Source organism: Xenopus tropicalis, chromosome 5 (genome assembly GCF_000004195.4).
Source record: "Xenopus tropicalis strain Nigerian chromosome 5, UCB_Xtro_10.0, whole genome shotgun sequence".
NCBI classification, from domain to species: Eukaryota; Metazoa; Chordata; class Amphibia; order Anura; family Pipidae; genus Xenopus; species Xenopus tropicalis.
Window position 1 is genome coordinate 79978633 of NC_030681.2, and position 21780 is coordinate 80000412.

Sequence of the window (21780 nt, forward strand, 5' to 3'; positions counted from 1 at the left end):
GGCTTTTGTGGTGGGTCAGAACGGGCTGAGTGAGAGTGGGAATAATATGTACTTGCATTTGGCATAACTTTTGGCCCAACACTCCTTACTTGATAGTAGGAATTCTGGGGTTTTCAGGTGCATAATGGCAGCTTCCATCTATAATTTAATGATTTGAGGCATATTCAAATACATTTTATGGTTTTTTTTCAGTGCTGGGAACCTAACAATAACTAAAGTGCAATTTACATGGGACTGTGCTGTTAACTGTTGGGTGAGAGGCCAGAATAAGGTAAAAAGACGACAAGAATAGGGTAAAATACCAAAATATCTGTGCAAGGGCACATCATAATCTGCTTACAGTACTTCTGTGCAGATGGTCGGCTTTAAACCCAGGGGCAGGGAATCAAAATCAGGTATTTGCGATGAAAAGGCATTTTAGGCACAGTGATGCTGTAAAATTCTATGGAAACATATGACCTTTGGATTGGGCAACGAATAATAAATTCTCCTTTAAGCCTTCCTATATTGTGCTTTTATTTCTCATACAGAAGAGCAGCTACATTACATTAACAGTTATTTATAAAGCGCCAACATATCCCGCAGCGCTGTACAAAAAGTGGGTTACATACATTGGACATACAGAGTAACATATAAAGCAATCAGAAACCGATACAAGAGGTGAAGAGCTTACAATCTACAAGAGAGCTTACAATCTACAAGGATCCGCCTTTCATTTCAATTATGTACTGACAGGTGCACAGGACGTTTACTAATCTCTGTGAAGGAATTAGTAACGTCTTGTATGAAATTGGCGACTTGTATTTTGGCCAAGCGGTTGTACTTATCTAACTCCATTATCCCGGCTCCTCCCGGCTTCCCTCCCTCCCGCTGTCCCTGTCCGTCTCTCCTCCCGCCCTCCCCCCGTGTGTCTCTGAAGCAGCCAGAGAGCTGCAGGCGCTGCTATAGGAAGGGGAGTGAGCTCGGCTCAGGGCTGCAGCCTCCCCTCTTCTCCTTCTTTGCCTATTTTAGTCACATTTCCCCGCCCGGCCGGCAACTCACCCACTTCCCCGCTGCTCCCTCTCACTGACAACTAACTTTCCAGCCTCTGCACCGCCAGGTAAGTGCCACAGCGCGGCAAGGTGAGGGGGGAGAGCAGGAGCACGAATCTCACTGCTTTTTGCTCTAAACTTGAGCTGAGGAGTGGTGTGGTGGGATTACCGTATAGGGGGAAATAACCATAGCCAGGTGCCTATTCATCATGCACTAGTAAGAAAGGGCAGTTTGGACCTGTCTAGCCCCCTGTGATGTTAGTAGGCAGGCAGGTGTTCTTTGGCCACGTTACTAATTCATACACATGCTGTGACGAGTAATACTAACTAGTAGCGCCGCTTAACCAGTGGGCGGGTCCAAGAGAACAATTCTGGTAAGCTGCAGCCTTGGAAGTAACATGAGAGGATGCTGGAAGTGATGAATGTTTCATGAGATGGGAGCCCTCAGCTTCCCTAAAGTTTCATGCACAAACACCTGCCTGCTGGGACGAGCCATGGAGCTGAAGGGATGGATCATGGCTGCATTGCTTTGTATCATTCCTATCCTCTCTGCAAGGCAACTCTTTCTGGCTATATTATGGTGCCCAGCTGGGGAGCTGCATGCCAGTCTATAGCATCAGCCCAATCTCTGGGAAATAGAAAACATATTATAAGGGGTTGTAAAATTTATATATGAGTATTTTGGGATATTTTTATATAACCTACACTTTTATTAAGTAGATTATAAGAATGTTTTACTCCAACTTCAAGCATCCAGCATTATCCAGCCCTGGCAGCTGGAAAAAAGCCATTAAACAATCTGTCTTAGTATTATAATTATTTCTGTTTTAAATAAGAATTTCACCTACTTTGCATTCATTGCTCAACCTCCAGACAAGTGATTAAAGCTAATCATTGAGTATTTACTGTGGGTTTCCTTTACTGCTGCAAATGACTTCCAGTGTATCATTTAGTGCAGTGATCCTCAACCAGTGGCTCGGGGCAACATGTTGCTCCCAAACCCCTTGGATGTTGCTCTCAGTGCCCCCAATTATTTTTGGATTTCTGACTTAGGGGCAAGTTAAAAACAAGATTTACTACCAAATAAAGCCTAATAGCCGATCTTAGCCATTATTTGGCACCTCCATGAACTTTTATGGTGCTTGTGTTGCTCTCCAAGTCTTTTTACATTTGACTGTGGCTCACGAGTAAGAAAAGTTGGGAACCCTGATTTAGCAGCTACTTGTCGTGGCTACTAAAATAGACAATGCTGATCATTTACTGGTAATTGTCTCTACGTGTGTTTTAGCAGAGACAATTCACAGCATTGTCCATGGCAGGGGATTTTCTGGAGTTTAATAGCCATGAAAAAGTAGCTGCTACTAGTATCTCTGTGTCTTCATCTTAAAAACTACCTTTATGGGCAGTGCAAAGTGCATTACTGATGATGTTATATGGAAGTTACTGATAAATTAATTTATATTTCTTCAGAAAGTGTGCATATCTGCCTACTCTACAACTGCAGGCCTGTGTGTAATGTTTGGACATGGTCCCCATCTGCAACAAATCTGCCAAATGCACGCTATTCCCTAACCTGATATTGTACACTGTCACCAGGCCCAGTTGGGGGCAGGTCTTGGTGCATTTGTAGCCCTGTCCCCTGGTAGCTATGGCACTGCTAATTTTGATATGTGTTGTAGTTTTAGTAGCACTGCTTTATTTAAGTGCCATAGGTGTTTGGTGGGTGTTTTTTTTTTGGTAATTGTCTATTTTTACAAAAAAATTTGAAATTATTTGAAGTTCAGCATCTGTAGACATTGCTTTAGTTTGTAAGCTATGTTCAAGCAGGGAGCTTGCAAATGACAAATATTTTCTTTTAGATGCAATGTTAAACGTTGAGCATGGAGCAAGAAAGCCTTTATATATTTCAGCAATAGATCGTTATGACCTTGTACCACTTATCACCTTGTCATTTAGGCACCAAAAATAACATTGTAATCACTACTTATCTGTGAGGCAATGTGCATGGCAGCTTTTTGTTCAGTGCCACATAAGATTATTAGAGTCACAAAAGTAAAAATGTATTGAAGGAAAAGACTTCCACCGTACAAAATATAAGGCTTCTAGTAACAAGTGATTTTTTTTTCGCAGCCATGAATTTGTGACAAATTTCTGCATTTCGCCAAATTTTTCCATGACAGTTTGGCAAAAATGTGCTGGGAAAATTGTTTTTTAAAAAAAATTGGCCATTCACTTTAGTGCATTTTGAGTGAGAATTTTTTTTTCACCATTTCGCAAATTTTTCAGCAGTTTCGCAAATTTTCAGTGAAGCAATACGGGACAGATTCCCTCAGCACTAAAGGCTACTAGGTTTCCTGCTGTTAATTATAAGGTTAAAGGAGAAGGAAAGTCATTTTGGCATTTTACTGCCAATAGATTTGCTACATTAGTGCCGCCTAGAACACTATATTTATTCTGCAGAAAGCATTACTATACCTGAGTAAAGAAAAGCTTTCTCTTTCTGTTTAAGCTGCCATTTAAGCTTGGTCTGTATAGCTTCCTGCTTGCAGTTTAGCCATTATAGCTCAGATTACACATTCCTAAGGGTGGGGGGAGTTAGCTGCTTAGACTCCGGCCCCCGGGAATGAAGGTTTTTTCTGAGAGAAGATATTTAAGTCAGATACCCTAAGAACATGTTTACAAAAAAGGAGACCAGAAATCCTTTGTTTCTTTTGATAGAGGACAGAGCAGCTTTTCTGTGATAAAGCGTACTTAGTTTTCACCTTTCCTTCTCCTTTAATGATATGTTAACAGTGACAGAGGAGCTCTGATACAGCCTAGAGGCACAAGGTCGAGCTTTTCTTCAGGCCACAGAACTTTAGAGACTTTAAATACACTCATAATCTGCAGCTGAGAGTAAGCTATGCCTTATACATGTGAGAAAAATGTGAAATCCTCAAGATGTTAATATTGCGCATTGTGTATGCACTAACGATTCTTTGATTATTTACTGGGGACTATAACGCTATGTTTTTTTAACTAAGCTCTCAAATGTAAAATGATGCATTTGAAACAACTATTGGTAGATTCAGCTTTTATTTCAAAGGCCATGTTGTAAACAGGATTTTGAGACATATTTCAGATTTTTTGTTTTTTGGTATTGGGTAACTGAAGAATGTTGGTATTAGCTTGCTAAAAGGTACACCTTAGTTTAACAGAAGTGCAATGCAGTACTTGGATTTGAAAATGTATTCTGCCTGTTATTTTAGTCTAAAAATTCCATATTTTCTCCATATGTTCCTATTATATAACATTAATGGGAAATTGTTTTGTTTCTAAAGGTCCCCATACACGGGCCGATTCTAGCTGCCGATATCGGTCCCTAACGATTCGGCACCTAATCGGCCAGTGTATGGGCACTACCGACGGGCCTGCCCGACTGATATCTAGCCTGAAATCAGCCAGATCTCAATTGGGCAGGTTAAATAATCTAGTCGGATCGGGGACCACATCAGCTCATTGATGCGGTCTCTGACCGTCGTTATAATTTGATCGTTATAATTCGATAGGTGGGGGCTTGGTGAGGGTATGGGCACCTTAACCCTTGCTACCTATCTCTGTAATAAAGAGATATAATGACCTCTGTACAAACCCCTCTAAACCCCTAACTGTAGCCTTGGTCTCACTGACAGGAATAAGTTCACTATACTGGGAGTTTAAGAAGAATAGATAATTTTATTAGCTATTTTCTGCTTCTACCACAATTGCTGGGGTATAGAATCTCTTAGCCAGAAAACTCTTAAGTCACACAAAGGCCATCTCCATTGAAGTCCCCTTTTCAGCAAATTATTCAGCATCTGTAATAAATAATTCTCTGTTCTGTAATAATAAAAAGCCAAGTACGTGATGGTAACTAAGCTGCATGAATCCACATTGGTGGCAAAACATTCTAGTTCAGTTTATTTTAATGTTTAAACTTTTTTGTAGCCTTAAAAGGATACTGACACCAGAAATTAAAAATTGACATATATTATAACATTGAAAGTACACCCCAATTTTTCCATTGACAGGGAAGATTTTAAAACTGCTTCCACACTTACAGCTTTGAAGCTACACCCCCCAAACTTGTATAACATAATCACCCCGAATGAAACAGTGACATTTGTTGGATGATCCCCAAAGTGGGAGGGGCCAACCACAGCCAATCAAATTTCATCCATTGACTTTAATGGGGAAATTGAAACTGCTGCCAATCTTACAGCTTTGAGGCTACACTCCCCAAACTTGAATCACATAGTTATGGGGTCAGCCTGAATGATAATATAATAGTTGGATGCCCAAAAGTGGGCAGAGCTGTGAACAGCCAATCAGATTTAACCTTTTGACTTGGCGGAAATTCAACCTGCTACCATTCTCACAGTAATAATGCCAGGGTCCCCAAACTTTGCAGAGTTAGGCACCAGGTAACTGCGGTTCAAGGTTTGAAAAGGTGGGCAAAGTCACCAACAGCCAATCCGATTTTATCTATTGACTTTCAATGGGGAAATTCAACCTGCTGCCATTCTCACAGTATTAACACCAGGGTCCCCAACTTTTCAATGTTGGTCACTAGGGGACCGCAGTTTTAGTTTTGAAAAGTGGGCGGAGCCACCAACAGCCAATCAGATTTTACCTATTGCGCTTTATTAGTTTGATGCCAGAGTTCAAACTTTGCACAGTCAGTCACTGGGTGACTACGCATTCAAGTTTTTTTTAAAGTGGGTGGAGCCACCAACAGCAAATCCAATTTTACCTTTTGACTTTCAATGGGGAAATTCAACCTGCTTCCATTCTTACAGTATTAACACCAGTCACCCTAAGAAATAATTCCAATTTATTGTATTTGTTTTGCAAAATTAACTTCACATACTATATAAATTATATAAATCTTGTTTCCTTCAGTCTTGGGAATATATCATAGCCAGCAGGCAGCTGCCATTTTGTGGGCACTGTTAATAAGGCAAGTTTTGTATCACCCCAAAATCCTATGTACGTGCCAGAATGGGGGACCTGGTGCCCTTGCCCATGCACTAGCTACACAATTAGATGGTGAGAAGGTAGGGAGAATGTGAGTGCTGAATGGAAAGTTTAAGTACTTGTCTGCCCCGCCTCTATGCCTAAGGCATAGAGGCGGGGCAGGCAGTATATGATTGACTGCTGGGATTTTTAAATGCATTTATAATGGGTTTGATTGTGTTAATGTAAAAATGAATTTTGGTTTCATGTTTAATTTGAAAAGGACTTTTATTATACAGCTTTTCATGTCTGGGTGACAGGTCCACTTTAAGGTATAGAGATCCAAATTACGGAAAGATAATGGGTCCTATACCTGTATTTCAAAAAACTGTAGGTGACCTTTTTGAGTAACTTAGAGAGACAATGATCAGCACTGCTTCTTTGCAGTGCTGGGGATGTAGTTTTCATTCTGGCCAGTGTATAGAGTTTGTGTTTTTAGGCTATGTCTGTGTGGGTTTCCTCCTTTTACTTTACTCCCACACTCCAAAAAATAAATAAATAAAAAATACAAGCAGGTTAATTGGCTCTTGACAATGTATGTGAATGTGATAGTGAGTTTATAAGTGAACTTCCCCTTTATAGCACACAACACATATGTATTTGTTGAGCCTCATCAACATTGCACAGATAGCTTAAACTGGGCCTTAGAACTCAGAAAGAATGTTCATTATATTGTGTATCATGGCCATGAGATGAGTAAGTGTACAGGGGGCGAGGGCAATGTAAGATTCAGTCATGCATCCTGGTTGATGGAGGCCTAAAATATTGTCCAAGTTAAGTCATTGCTGGTGTATGGGAAGCCAGGCAAATTGTGTAGAGATGAAGTGTAATTTGGAAATGGTTTGGAGAACTGAACATTTTAAAGTCCATTTTTCATTAATCAAATGCAAGACTCCTATTTTTTCTGTGGGCATCTATGAATCAGCTCAGCCTTACACTGATCCTATCTATTGGTATTTCAAGCATGTGATTTTAACTTGTACAGCTCTGACAGAATTCTGTAACATGTATGTGTACAGTGCTCTAGGATTAATATCTAGGAGCTGGGACAACTGTTGAACCCATTGTTTGCCATAAATAGAAGCAATTACCTTGCTGTAATTCATATAGATGTATTGTGTCTGAATGAATTATTTCCAAACAAATGTATGAACGGCAGCATCCAGTTAAGTGATGAGTTTTATGCAGATACAGCACAGTTACATCACAGATCAGACAATTAAATATAATTCTTAGAATGTGTTTTTCTTTCTACATCGTTTTCTCATGGGGTATTTATCAAACTCATACTCATAAATGAAAAGAAATGGATTGTTAGGTTTCTCTACTTTGTAGAATATTATGTTTTTCATATAAACTACAGCATTATAAATGAAGACTGTGCTGTTTCCTGTTACATACATATTTTGCAGTATATATTTCTGTAGGCTGCAGATTACATTATTTACCATTTTAGGTGAATGAAATTGCATTAAAATCAAGCAAAGTGAAATGTAGAAATATGAATCAATATGCATATCCACATTCCTAGATGTATAAAATACAGAATGATGAATTGAATTGAACTGTATGAAAAGGTTTTATGTCTATTATGTGTTGCACCCAAAAGTGTTTTATATGCATATTGCCTTTTTAAGGGCAAGTAAAGCCCTATAAACTCATATGTTTGAAATGTTTGTTAAAAGCACAGTCCGATAGCTTTCCATCTATAGACCAACCCCACTAAAGATATAGCCCCAGTTCCCCTATTCTGGCATGTGGTCACTGTGCATATCTGGGCATATATGAAGGTTGCTAGCAGACATCAGATCAAATGGCACAGTGTTGGGGAGCACCAAGGCCATATCTTTAACTTGCATAGAGCTGCTGTACTTTTAAAGTGGAACAGCCCTTTTGCTATTAAATCATTTTTTTTACATTTTCTTTCCTGTTCATTTAAGGAGATAGAAAAAAAAATGTAAATTGCAAAAGTGCTAAGAAGAGTACTCTATGGGCTGTACCACTATGGGAAATTTTACATTTATTTACTTTTACTATTTCCTTTTGAGGATTGCCCTAAAATGGAACTTATATCATATTAATAAGCAGTGTATCTGCCAGTCAAGTTACATTAAATTATATCCAAACCTTATTTTAACCTTATTTGGTTATTATTTCCATTGGAAGGCTTCCCTAGCCTCTATAAAGGTGAAGCTAACCTTTTTTGACTATTGTAATTATTTATTTATTTTCTTTCTTACCCTTAACCTAAATGATTTCCAAGACAATTCCTACCTGACGGGTAATTCTTGTAGGAATGGCCAGCCTAAAGTCATCAGTTATAACAGCGATCAGTGAAACCTGCAACTAATATCAACCATTAAAAGGGATCTCCACCAAAAAACTATTTTTGGATAATTAAAGAAAGTCCTTCTAAGCAATTACAAGTTATTAATAAATGTCATTGCAGCTGAAAGAAGTATCTATCTGGCTGTTTAGGGTAGTACCACATGGGGCTAATTCTCAGCCTGCGGAAAAATGCAGGCTTGAGAATCAGTCCCTTTATAAAGCCAAAAACATGAATTATCACATCTATAACCCAGAAAGTTATGGCTGACTGGTTACTGTTTAGTAACTAAAACTGGAGCAGATATTTTATATCCTTCATAAGTGGTAAATAGAATAATGGGCACAATGTTTGCAACCAATGTGTTTGCTGTTGGCTACAGGTTGGTTACTGTTAGAACTGGTAAAATCTCCACCGCTATTAAAATATTGCCTTCTTCTTTCAACTTGGAGCAGTGCATTCCTGCGAGATTCCTAGCCGTTATGTCATGGGGGCTGAGAAACCTGACCCTTACTATTATCTTGTTTCATTAAACTGTCATCAGCTCTTTTGTATAGGTCTCCAATTCCTCTCACACTAGTGCTCACTCATGTTCCCAACAGTGTGTTCTGAACAAAAAATAATGACCACAAAAGTAAATATCAGTAATAATATAACAGTGAAATAATTTACTGTTCATTGTGTGATAGCACATCAGAGACAAATTCCATTGGCTTATTGACAGTGAAAGAAATGAATATTCCCATAATTAAAATTGTATCTACTGCCATAGAGCGTGTTAAAGTTCCCTGCTATATATGGAGCATGCTCAACGGTGATGTGTCAGATTCCAGCATTTATTTAAATAAAAGAAAATACATAGATACATGTGTAAATACATAGAATACATGTGTAAGTTTGCCTTTTATCGTCACATGTGATGTCACAGGGGAATCCTGGACATGAAAAAATGAAGGAATGACAAGGGCAGTACAGCAAAAGGCAGAAGTACTAACATTAGCCCTTAGACTAAACACATTCAGCAGAATGGGAAATGAAGGAAAAGGTTTTACTCCATGCATGCTCAATTACAGCCAAAGCAAGAGAGCTCTCTATAAACTACCTGTGGAAACACTACGATTGTTATCAGGCCTTTTAGAAAGTAATCACTTGCTGCCTGTATGCAGGGCCGGATTTCTAAAATTGGTGCCCCTAGGCCGGTCTCAACCAAGCCGCCCACACACCCATCTAGCAACCAGAAGCTACCTGCTTCCCCATGTGCATTTCTCCCACCCGATACTGCGTTAGTTCTTGCAGCTGCTGTGTCCAGTGCTTCTGATATAGCTGGGCAGCATGCCACCCTGGGCACGGGCCTTTGTGGCCTTTTCACAAATCCGGGCCTGCCTGCATGACGTCAATGAGAATATACGGGAGAAAACAATACGCTCTGAGATTTTGGAGTCGAGCGGTAGAAGCGAGACAGGGCGGTAGTTAGAGAGACAGGACGGGTCCAGCGTGGCCTTTTTAAGGATAGGCTTGACACAGGCCTGTTTGAACGAAGAGTGGAAACTTCCAGAAGTCAGAGAAGAGTTGAAGATGTGAGTAAGAGCTGGAGTAAGTTCAGCAGCACAATGTTTAAAGGAACAGTAACACCAAAAAATAAAAGAGCTTTAAAGTAATAAAAATATAATGCACTGCTGCCCTGCACTGGTAAAACTGGTGTGTTTGCTACAGTAACACTACTATAATTTATATAATAAGCTGCTGTGTAGCCACGGGGGCAGCCATTCAAGCTGGAAAAAAGGAGAAAAGGCACAGGTTACATAGCAGATAACAGATAAGTTCTGTAGAATACAATGGTGTTTTATCTGTTATCTGCTTTGTGCCTGTGCCTTTTCTCCTTTGAATGGCTGCCTCCATGGCTACACAGCAGCTTATTTATATCAATTATAGTAGACTTTCTGAAGTAAACACACAACTTTTACCAGTGCAGGGAAGCAGCACATTATATTTTAGTTACTTTTATACACTTTCATTTTTTGGTGTTACTGTTCCTTTAAGCAGAGAAGAAGGCATAGGGTCTAGAGAGCAAGTGGTGAAGCCGGGAGACTTCAGAGACAGTTACGGGACCAAAAGAGCTAAGACATGCAGAAGGTATCCGTAGGAAAGCCCTTTCAGAGGCCCCCATACACAGGCAAATACATAGTTGATTGGGGATTGCCCTAAAAATGCCTTCTTTCACATTTTTGGGCCGATCCCTGCTCTGCACCGTTTAGTGTAGCCCAACTGAGGAGGAAGCTGTACTTGTCATTGCAGTTTTACTGAGGCGCATAAGGGAGCGGATCTGCTTCTCTCAGCCTGCAAATAAAAAACACTGTTTGCCCTCACTTTACAAAAACTTAATAGACATGTCTTTTTTCAACCTCATCTACTGTGTTACTATGTATTTAAATATGTGTATAAAAATATTTTTGTACAGGCAGTAAAATCGGCACAGGTAACAGACAAAGGCTCCCCTAGCATGTGGGCCACAGCTGAGCACAGAAGGGCAACAGGTTGTCGATATTTAGGAGGCATTATATACAGTAGTATAAGATACATGACTTTGCATCCTTTGTATTACAGTTTCCACAAACTTGTTTTAATAAATTAGCTTTTGCCATTTGAAATGTTGCCGTACATTAGAACAATTAACTGCCTTGGAGAAAACAGAATTTGATGACTCATGCTTTCCAAAACATTAATAGTATGGAAATGTTCCAGTGTTTATTACTGTTAATGTTATTGTCATTACTGTTGTTTAAAAAGGAACAAGAGGACTGGGATTCGGTTATTTTTATAGGTGTGACATAAATCAGCACAGTGTTATTCTAAAGGAATATTGTTCTCAATCTGTAACCTTGTTCGCAGTTAAAGGGACAGTATATACCTAAGAACACCTTTCAACTTTTTTGAAAATGCATTCTGTCTACACTTTTAATTTGTAAAAAAATCTATATTTTGTTGAGGGTTTTTTTCCTATTATTTCACACCAATATGAAATTAGTTTTTTTACTGACTGTCTTCCCCCTCTCCCATTGTAAACATCTGCCTTTATAAATATCTGTCTTTGACCAAACAAACTTTCCCTAAACTACAGCTTCCGAGCAGCTCATTATTCGAGGGCTTCTCTGTAGACTGGTACTTATTACTAGTACTTATTATCTACAGGCTTTTTGCCTGCATGGTGGCACATGTTATGTACCTTACAACAAAGTTATTTGCATCCTTTATTACTTTACTCATGTTTTCTCTTTTCCACCAGCCAATGTGATGGGATTTGGGGCTCCAAAAGGTTGGATGGAAAAAACAAGATCCTGTTCATCATAGGTATTCAGCCATTCGGTATCAAATTGTCAGACTCTTAAAGGAGACATATTGGATAAATGGGAAAAACCCTATTTTTGTAGGCAATTATGAATAATATAAGGTGCTGGTTTCACTTTGTGCTAAAAATTAATCCTCTGTAAAAATGGCCACTTTATTGGAGCTCCCTATAGATCCTCTCGCTTCTCTTATCGGTGTGTGAAATGAAGAGTGGGTGTGTCCTAACGGTCCCTGCCAGAAGCACAGTAGGAGGGGGAGAGCCAATCACAGCCCTGCACTCACACAAGCACAGACAGGCTTCAGTTCCCTATCAGGTCAGCCTAGCTGCTGATTGGTTCCTATCCTACAGTGCAGTATACGGAGGGCCGCCGGCTCCCCTGCACATCCAGAGAATTCAGCCAGCAGGAAGTGGAACAGATGGGCGGGACTAGTGGGGTTTTGGTGGAATTTCTCAATAAATCAGTCAGAAACACAACTTTTTAAAGCACAATCTTTCTATATCTAGAGGAGTATAATTCACTGGTACATTCATAATTTTTTATAGAATATGTCTCCTTTAAAAGAATAGTATACACCCCCATTTTAAGGCTTGTTCTGAAAATTTAATTAAACCAATAGGCAAATAGTATCTATTCTTATTTCTGGCTCTAAACAAGAAAAAGTAGCATTTCCTGGTTTCACAAGCAGAGGAGAAGCTGATAAAATATAGGGGCATGTTTACTAAGATTGGAGATAAGTATCACCAGTGATGTTGCCTGTAGCTTCCAATCAGATTTTTGCTTTTGTTTTCTAATTGTAGGTGACCATTCAAATGTTATTGTTGATTGGTTGCTATGGGCCACATCACCATAGCCAGTGATATTTTATTTATCTTAGTAAACATGCCCCTACATTTTATCAGCTTGTCCTCTGCTGGTCAGAACCAGGAAATGCTAAAGTGAAACATTCTATGGTAATTTTTAGAAACTGCTTAAGTGTTTCGACACACTTTACAGCACCCCTTACCATTTTAGACCAGAGGTTTTCAAACTATATGGTACGCCGCTTTGGGGCTTTTAATATTTTTGTTGAGGCTGTTGCGTAATACCCTGTGCCGGGTCCCTCCACCAAAAATTATGTGAAGGGGCCTGGCAAGCACAGCAACAGCAAACCGTACCTGACCACCTGTCCTCCTCGCATCCCCTGCTCCCCACCAGCAACTGCTGCTCTTCCAGGCCCCTCTGCCCCCCCCCAGTCCTTTCCCCCTGTGACTGCGGGGTCTGCTTCCTTTATAGTGACCTAACTACCCCATGCCGGGCTCCCCCTCCGAAAATCTGCAGAGGAGCCCGGCGAACGCAGCAACATTCCCGTCCCCTGCTCCCCACCACCTGACCCTACCTGCTTGCTTTTAGGTGGTAGAGTGGCTGGGGAATGGAGGGACGCGATTCTGGGTTTCTACGACTATAGAGGAAGCAGACCTTGCAGCCCAGGCCTTTCTGTCCCCCAGGTTCCCCCGCAGTTGCCTCCTAGTTATGCTATTGTGTTGAGGGGTTGGTTTGAAATCAATTTAATGTGACATTTGAACAGAATCCTCATTTGATATGTACTAAAGTATTCCTAGTACAAAGCAGGGTTTTTGTCACAACTATGTTTTGATATATCTGTAACCTTGTTAAAAGCAAAGGTAGGACTGAATAAATATTGGAATGCAATTTGGCTTGCAAACCTATGGTCGAAAAAACTTTACCACAGAAAAAGCAACTGCCTGATCTGCCTTCGTAGAAGCAACACTGGGGAGAAACAGAAAAGTGCTGCTTTTCATTTTCTTCTTTGGTTTGTTGGTTAGTGCCTCATGGAATACTATTTAGGAGGTAATGAACTGAATTATTTATATTTAATTTTGTAAAAAGTATCAATAATGTTACTGTTGCACTTTTAGAGTCCTAAGAACATTGCTTATGATAATTTTGAAACCATTTAATACGAAAAGGAGAATTGAAAGTGTCTGTCGACCTCAAAAATGTACTCAGACTCAGGGAAATTGTACCTAAGCCAGTTCCCTTGGAGAAACTTGCATATGAATTAGAACTTATTTATTCAGACTTTAGATAGAGCAACAACTTTCCATCTTAAAATTTGGAGACAAGAAAGTATGCTATGGCAAATACATAAATTAGATATTACAGTGCTAGAGGCACACCATTTCCTAGGAACTCATGCAGGGCTGAATACTAGATTAAAAATGTGTGATATATAGACCTAGGAGAAGAAAAACTATATTAAGAAATATTTTTATATCCATAGCTTCTAAAATCCATACAATATTAAAGAAATTAAAAGGTTTATGTGCCTTCAAATATTTCAAGTATTTTGTATTTTCTATACATTGTAAAAAATTACAAAATGTTGCACGTTTACTTATTTTATTTTTGGCTTTGAAGCCACTTCAAAGGTAACAGCATGTTTTGTGGTGCGCAATAAATCTTGGTTACCGTGGATGGCATAGCATCTTTTGTTTTTCACCCTTGTTTCATTCCCACCAGCTAACATACACGTGCAAAGTTGCCTGAAGTTTCCTTGTAAGGACTCTTTGGGGTACGTTGGAAAGCCCAAGTGCGGCGCATGCTAGCTACTGGGAAGATTTATCACAGTCAACAAAACCTTCCATATGCCATTACTCTAACTGCATATGAAATTGCAACTCGGTGCTTTTCATCTGAAAGCAAACCTCAAGGGACCTACAATGATCTATTAATATTTTTTGTAAGACATCATTTTACTATAAATCACCACAGAAGGGAAAATCAGCCCCCAAAACATTGGCCATAACTGTTAAAATGTATAACAAACAAAAGAAAACAAAACTGTGTTATGTTGTTGTTTTTCAACAATGGAAACATTTCCAGATATGTATCTGACAAAGTTATATGTCATTGTTACTGCCCCTTTAAATATCCAGTTTGATTTTTTAATTATCAGATACAGCAATTCAAACTAGCATGTGTACTTTATCTTTCCTGTAAATATCATGGTGGATAAACATGATGATTATTTTCATCTGCCAGTTAAGTTTGTACATACTGTGTCTTTCCCTTTATCTTAATGATTAATGGAAACAAACTTCTGTTCTGGAATGGAATCATAATTCAGTATTCATAACAGTGTATGGTCATTAGTACACAAGGTGCTTTGTCTCCACATTTTTCTTGCTGCAAAGAATAGATCCTGAAAGGTTGCCATGATTCCACACCACATAAAATGCTAGTCCTTATCTTTTTTTGTCCCCCTGCCAAAAGATAATAGTCTCTGGCTAGTGGCCAGGACAACCACAAATCCCCAGTTCTTACAGGAAGGTCTCCTCTTCAAGCTAGGTGTCAATAAACTTTCTAGAAATAAAACTACTAAAGTAAATTAAGGCAGAAAGTTTCAGAAACAGTAGTAAATACAAAGCATTTTATTTACCAAAAATAAAATCAGATGCTGATATTTAGTAAACTTTAGATTTAGATATTTGCTTCCTCACTTTAGGGCATAGTAAATGCAGTGTGAACAATGCATTCTAAATAGTTACATAGGAATAGAAAAAAGTAATGTAATGACATATTCCTATTTAGTATGTTTGTCAACATTGTGCTTTTAAATTAGTTGTTCTTTTATTTTATGCTTCCTAAACATGAGGACTCTGGCTTAAAGGACAAGGCAACGCAAAATATAATTTTTTGCCTAATAAAAGAAACCAGAATTCTAAGCAGCTTTGCAATATACATATATTACAAATTTGTAATGATTTTTGAGTTATTTCCATATAGAATTGCTATTAGAAGCAGTGCTTGCCTGCCCTTTTCTATTCTCTGCCCTGGTGGCTCAGACTGTTGAAACAATGTAACACAAGGCAGCAGACTGACAGACCTGACTTGCTGGAGGAGACTCACAGTTGCAACATTGTTTAAAAAGCAACAACCAGGAGTTCAAATTTTTAATGATATCATATTGTTTAGAATTATGTTTTCTTTTATTACGCAAAAAATTATTTTTAGGGTTGACATGCCCTTTAACTATCTATACAGCAGACCCTGCGATTGCTGCTGTACCTTATTCCCCCCTTCCTGGCCCCTCTTATATCTTTAAAATAGTGTCATGGTGTCGGATGGGGGGTGGAGGGATTGTTCACACTCAGCCCCCTCAGAAGTTTTTTTTGCAGGGGGGCCCAGCACAACCAAGTTAGGCTACTGTGAGGACTTCATTAGTCTTAAAACTGTGTTAAATGTTTAGCCTTCTTTTTCTGAAATTTGGATCTCTATACTTGAAGAGTACTAAAAAATCATTTAAACCTTAAATAAACCTAATAGGATTGTTTTGCCTCCAATAAGGATTGATTATATTATTGTTGTGATCAAGTACAAGCAACTGTTATATTATTACTGAGAAAAAAGAAAGTCATTTTAAAAACTATGAATAATTTTATTAAAATGGCATCTAAGGGAGATCCTTTCTGTTATTCTGAACTGTCTGAATAACGGATCCCATACCTGTAGTGGCATTGTAAAAGAAAGGAATCCATTAGTAAAAAACTGAAGGCATTTAAAATGCTAAAACTAAACTCAAAACTGACAGGTATGGGACCTGTTATCCAGAATGTTTGGGACCTGGGGTTTTCTGGATAAGGGGTCTTTATGTAATTTGGATCTCCATAACTTAAGTCATAACTTAAGTCATAACATAAGTCATAACATAAGTCTACTAAAAATTCATTAAAAACATGAATTAAACCCAATAGGATTGCTTTGCCTCCAATAAAGATTAATTACATCTTAGGTAAGATTGAGTACAAGGTACTGTTTTATTACTACAGAGAACAAGAAAAAAAATGTTATGTTATGATGATTAAAATAGAATCTATGGTACATGGCTTTCCTGTAATTTGGAACTTTCTGAATAATGGGTTTCCAGATAATGGATCCCATACCTGTACAACCCATTTTATTATATACTTGTTTGATTTTACGTTTGACTTTTATTATTTTTCCCAGATTTAAGAAAGATGGCTACAGAAAGCATATTGATTACAACGTTGCCAATGGATTTAAATTCTCAGATTAATAATGTTACATTTGGTTTAAATGAAAATGAAACATTATGTGAAAACTGGAGAGAAATACACCACTTAGTCTTCCATTTGGCAAACACGTGCTTTGCTGCAGGACTGGTTATTCCAAGCACTCTGAATCTTCACATGATCCTTCTTCGTGGCATGCTATGTCTAGGTAAGGCATTACATCCCAATGCTAACGTTTTCTTATGTAAGAAAAGAATGATAAAGTGTTGTAATGAAGGTATGGTTTTCTTTATGAATAACAAACATTTTGCTTTGGTAGTTCATACACAAGTTTAAAAACATTAGAGATACCTTTGTGACTTCCATATTTATTATATATATATATATATATATATTCCAGTATAAAGATATTTCTACCCACCTTTAACCCCCCGTACTTACAGCATGTATATCACATTATCTGTTGATGGCGGGTTATCCCGGTAAGACTGGAATCCAAAGATTCCTTGACTAGTTTTAATGAGTGGGGCCATTGATGTGTGTGCTTCTCACGTCTTTGCTTGATGCAGTTTGTGGTGCTGACTCCACTATCACTTTCCTAGTAAGTAACAACAGTGTTTCTGTAACTGACTTGACTGCATCATATTGTAAAAAGCATAAGCAGACAAGTACTGAAAAAAAGTTCTCTGGTGTAGGGAGGTTACTGATGCCCACCACAGGCACCAGAGATGTTTGTTATTACTATGGCAGAGTGGCTTACCTTGTGGTGAAATCAGTAGCTGCAGAAAGGCAAGGAGAGCCCAACAGGACTGGGATCCACTGGATATTTCATTGTAGATCAGTCTACCCTTGGGAATATTTAATAAAAATGCAGATTCAAACAATTAATTGAGGTGGTATGAAGAAAAGAAGTAGAGTAGAAGGTATGTTCACAGGCTTGTCTTGTCACTAGAATATAGAATAACTTAAAACATCTCATTGTAAACTTTAGGCTTTTAATAAAATAATAGCCCAAGACTCTAAACAAAACTGACCATTTCTAAAATAAAATTAGCAGACAGCAGCAGAATTTACAGAACTATAGCTATGTGAAAAGCTGTTTAAGCTGAGTGAAACTCAAGGGATTTTTTTTTTTTATTAAAATGGGTCATTTACAACATTGAGCTCTTGTCTTTCTGTTACCTTGTGCAGTTTGCCTCAGCAAGACATGCCAAATGGCTTTGCCTCCATATTAATAGCCTCATTTTAATTCCCTTGAAGCAAAGAACACATAGTTCTTACAAAGGTATGAGAACAATACACTGCTTCTTATTCTGGAAGAACATTCTTCTAAGGCCATTATTTCTCCTAACTGTATGTGTGTACTTGCTGCAAGTAAATAATGAGCCATATACTATCGTGTTATCTTTTCTTCCTTACAGGTTGCATTTTTTTCATCATTTGGGCGATTCTCTTCCGATGTGCTTTGGACATAATGATATGGAATGCTACCTTCCTTAGTATGAACTTTATGCACTTTATATACCTTGTGTATAAAAAAAGACCAGTGAGTATTATGTTAATTTAAATAATAGATTTGCAAAATAGTGTAGTACGGTGATCCCCAACCAGTGGCTCATGAGCAACATGTTGCTCACCAACCCCTTGGATGTTGCTCCCAGGGGCCTCAATGTAGGTGCTCATTTTTACATTTCTGGCTTGGAGGCAAGCTATGGAAGCCCAGAGACACAGTTTTACTCCAAGCAGAGCCTCCTGCAGGCCAGCAGTCCACATAGGACTACCAAGTAACCAATAACAATTCATATTTGTCATCTGTTTAGTTTGTTTGTTTTATGTCACTTTGTTTACATAATAAATGATGTCACTTGGGCCTCTTTTCCCACTTATGTTTTTAAGACATTGTATGTATTTGAATTTTCATCCGAATATTAGTTGCCCGAATAAAGGCACCTTTACAAGCTTTATAAGCACTGTGTGCAACTTTGAAATTTTGAAATGTACATACAATAATATATCTTTATCATTTACCTCTGTACTTTGCTTTAAAATACCTTTCATTTACATGTATTATTAAAAACCCCAAATCTCCGCCACCAATAATCCATAAAAATTCTCTTTTTTTATATACAATTACTACTGTGATAGTGTTCCTAAATGTCAGCTTTCCCCAACTCAAATCTAAAAATAATTATCATTAGATATCTACCCTTTCCTGAAATGGTACATTACATGTATTACCAGCAGACCCAGGCAGGTAGGAATAAAATCTCTAAACCAAACCCAATATTGTCAGTTCTGTGAAATGAGTTTGTTGAATCTTGCAGGAAAAATGTTTTCATGTCTCCGTTTTCTTCATGAAATAGGACATTGTTCTAGTTATTGCCATTTGTAATGTTTTCAATCACCCATCATTTGGTGAAGATTTTTTTTTTCTTACATGAAATACTCACACCTTTTGTTATGATAAAGTAAATGGTATCCGTGAAAATGTATTACTGCACTTGTTTCAGACATTTCCGTTGTCTGTCAGTAGGACTATATACTTACATATACATACACATATACATCATTTACACTTATTTTATTATCATATCCTGTTACATATATTATATTATATATATATATAATATAATATATATATAATATATGTAACCTGGGTAATTGGAGTGCCTTTTATTACATAACCCGATTCGTTCTTTATTGCTTGACAGAAGACCCTCTATTCCAACATATTGTATGGGCCACCTTTGCTCTTGTTTATTTTCAGTGGCAATTCCCACTACTGTATAGTTTAAAAAGTCATGCAGTCTTCTTGATCATAACTTGTAGTGTACAATTATAGCCATTATAGTTTAAAAAAATCAACATAAGTTTGATGTTTAAAGTTTTAAATTTCAGTGAAAATAGTATTTGTAAATGGGAAGGCCAGATACTGTTGTATTCTCTCCCATGTACAACAACCAGATGCAGAAAGGCCATCAGAGCCACCCTTAAGGTGGCCACACACGTGGTGATTTCCGATCTTTCGTCGCACGAAAGATCTTACAAATGGCCACTAACCGTTCAGGGCTGAATATGGAGGTAGAAACAATAGGATTTCTACCTCCTTCTGCCGATTCAGCCCTGAAGGCAGATTTTGATCAGGCGCCTTCTATGGCGCCCGACCAAAATCTTTTGACCTGGGCGATCGGTGAGTCGACTTGCCATACACGCACCGAATATCGTACGAAACGGGGTTTCGTACAATATTATCGGTGCGTGTATGGCCAGCTTTATACCTTTCCTGAGACTAACCTCTTATACATGAACACCATAGTGAATTTGCTGCTATTTACACGAAAGACTGGGAAGTCTGATAGATACAGTGGGGGTTAGATCTTACTTTTCATAGGAAAGTGTACAACAGTCTTTATTAATTGCTTCTAGCTGCCGATATCAGCCCCGTAGATCGTTCCGGCAACTTATCTGCCCATATTTGGGCACTAATGACGAATCTGGCCTGCAATTGGGCAGATATCAATCGAGCAGGTTTAAAAGTTAGTTGCATCGTTGATGCGGTCCCCGAACTGACGGACGCCTATACCGGTCAATCTAATTCAATCATTTGGCCCCAGGGCCAAACGACCGAATTAGTCCAATGTCGCCCACCCGTAGGTGGGGATATTGGGAGAAGATCCATTCGCTTGGCGACCTCGCCAAGCGAGCGGGTCTTAGCGTGTATGGCCACCTTTATACTGACTCAATTTGTAATTTTGATAGGTGCTTGGTGACAAACCCCTCAAAATCTTAAGCAAAAGGGGCAGGATAAAATGTGGAAAGTTTTGATTATTTATTTTTTCCAACCACCATAGCATACGGTACACTTGCATTTTATCGACTTGGTTATTTTCCCAAAGGATTATGCAAACAAGACAAGAATATCAACATATAATTAGAGAATGGCAATTACAAAGTAACCTGCTTGAAGAGCTGAAATTAGAACCTGTTTCAGTTCTACTGAACTGGCACCTTGCTTGAAGCAGAGCAAATATCCATGTACTTGCTGCAAAATGCAATTTTCCTTTATCACTGGCAATTTCATGCAATGAAATTCCTTTATCACATGCAATTTCCAGCAGGGCCTCACTACCATGTATAGCAGGCTATGACAGGAAGGTATGGCTAAAAATATTTTCTCCAGTGAATTAACAAATGCAATTTTAGCAATTTTAAAGGGCAACTAAATCATAAAATACACATTGTATATGTGTAGGAAAATGGTTCATTTGGCTGTTTTCTGCCATCTAATGATATGTGCTTTTATTAAAAGGGAAGGGCGTTGCTATTCATGGGTTCAGCTGTGTAATTTGTTTGCTCTATTGCCTTTGGGAAGAAATTATTTGATGAGATCTCACTCTCAAGATTTTTATGTCTGAAATAATTTAAAAAAACAATTTTAGTGAGTATTTGCATAATGCACAACCAATGAACTTTGACTTTATTATTTTATAGCTGCTTCATCAATAAATGACTGATTGTCAAACAAAATCCAAACATAGCTATGAATAAAAGTAACGGTGGAGTAATTATTTTGGGTATAGACAGGGTGGACCAAGGGCAGTATTTGAGTTTTATTTAACACTGAGGTTTTGTGCCGGGGCAGTGAAATAAATAATTCATCTTGCATGTTCGGATCGGAAAAGAAACATGCAGTTTTACTTCAGTGTCCTTGTTCTGTTCCCCACACGTCAAAATTAAATTACTGCCATATCCCAATGGGACGTGATGTATAAAAATTGCTCTACTTTTTGATTTAAGGTAGTGTATTAAGCTTGGAAAATGGAAATTGATCTGTTTTAAATTTTTTAAAAAGTAAATGCAGCGCGTCACATGCAAGCAAATTATTTCTATGCAGACTTTATGGTTGCTGGTCCAGGTGTGGTTCACCTTAGCAAGCCACTAGGCCAGTCGGACTTGGCATGAAAAAAGACCACAATAGAAAACCAGGTTGGACCATGTGCATGGTGTTA

At 38.3% G+C, this 21780-nt stretch overlaps 1 protein-coding gene across 2 annotated transcripts in view; it reads left to right on the forward strand.

The window, feature by feature from the left end:
* The first annotated feature begins 843 nt into the window (after nt 1-843).
* The window catches only part of bves (blood vessel epicardial substance), a 43686-nt gene continuing 22749 nt past the window's right edge, over nt 844-21780 (forward strand). The window contains exons 1-3 of one of the 2 annotated variants that reach the window (XM_012962694.3): nt 844-1099; nt 16746-16979; nt 18193-18317. In XM_012962694.3, the coding sequence (XP_012818148.1) occupies nt 16757-16979; nt 18193-18317 (348 nt within the window). In that variant the 5' untranslated portion in view covers nt 844-1099; nt 16746-16756. The remainder of the gene's footprint in view (nt 1100-16745; nt 16980-18192; nt 18318-21780) is intronic. The other variant, NM_001123416.1, reaches the window with a different exon arrangement.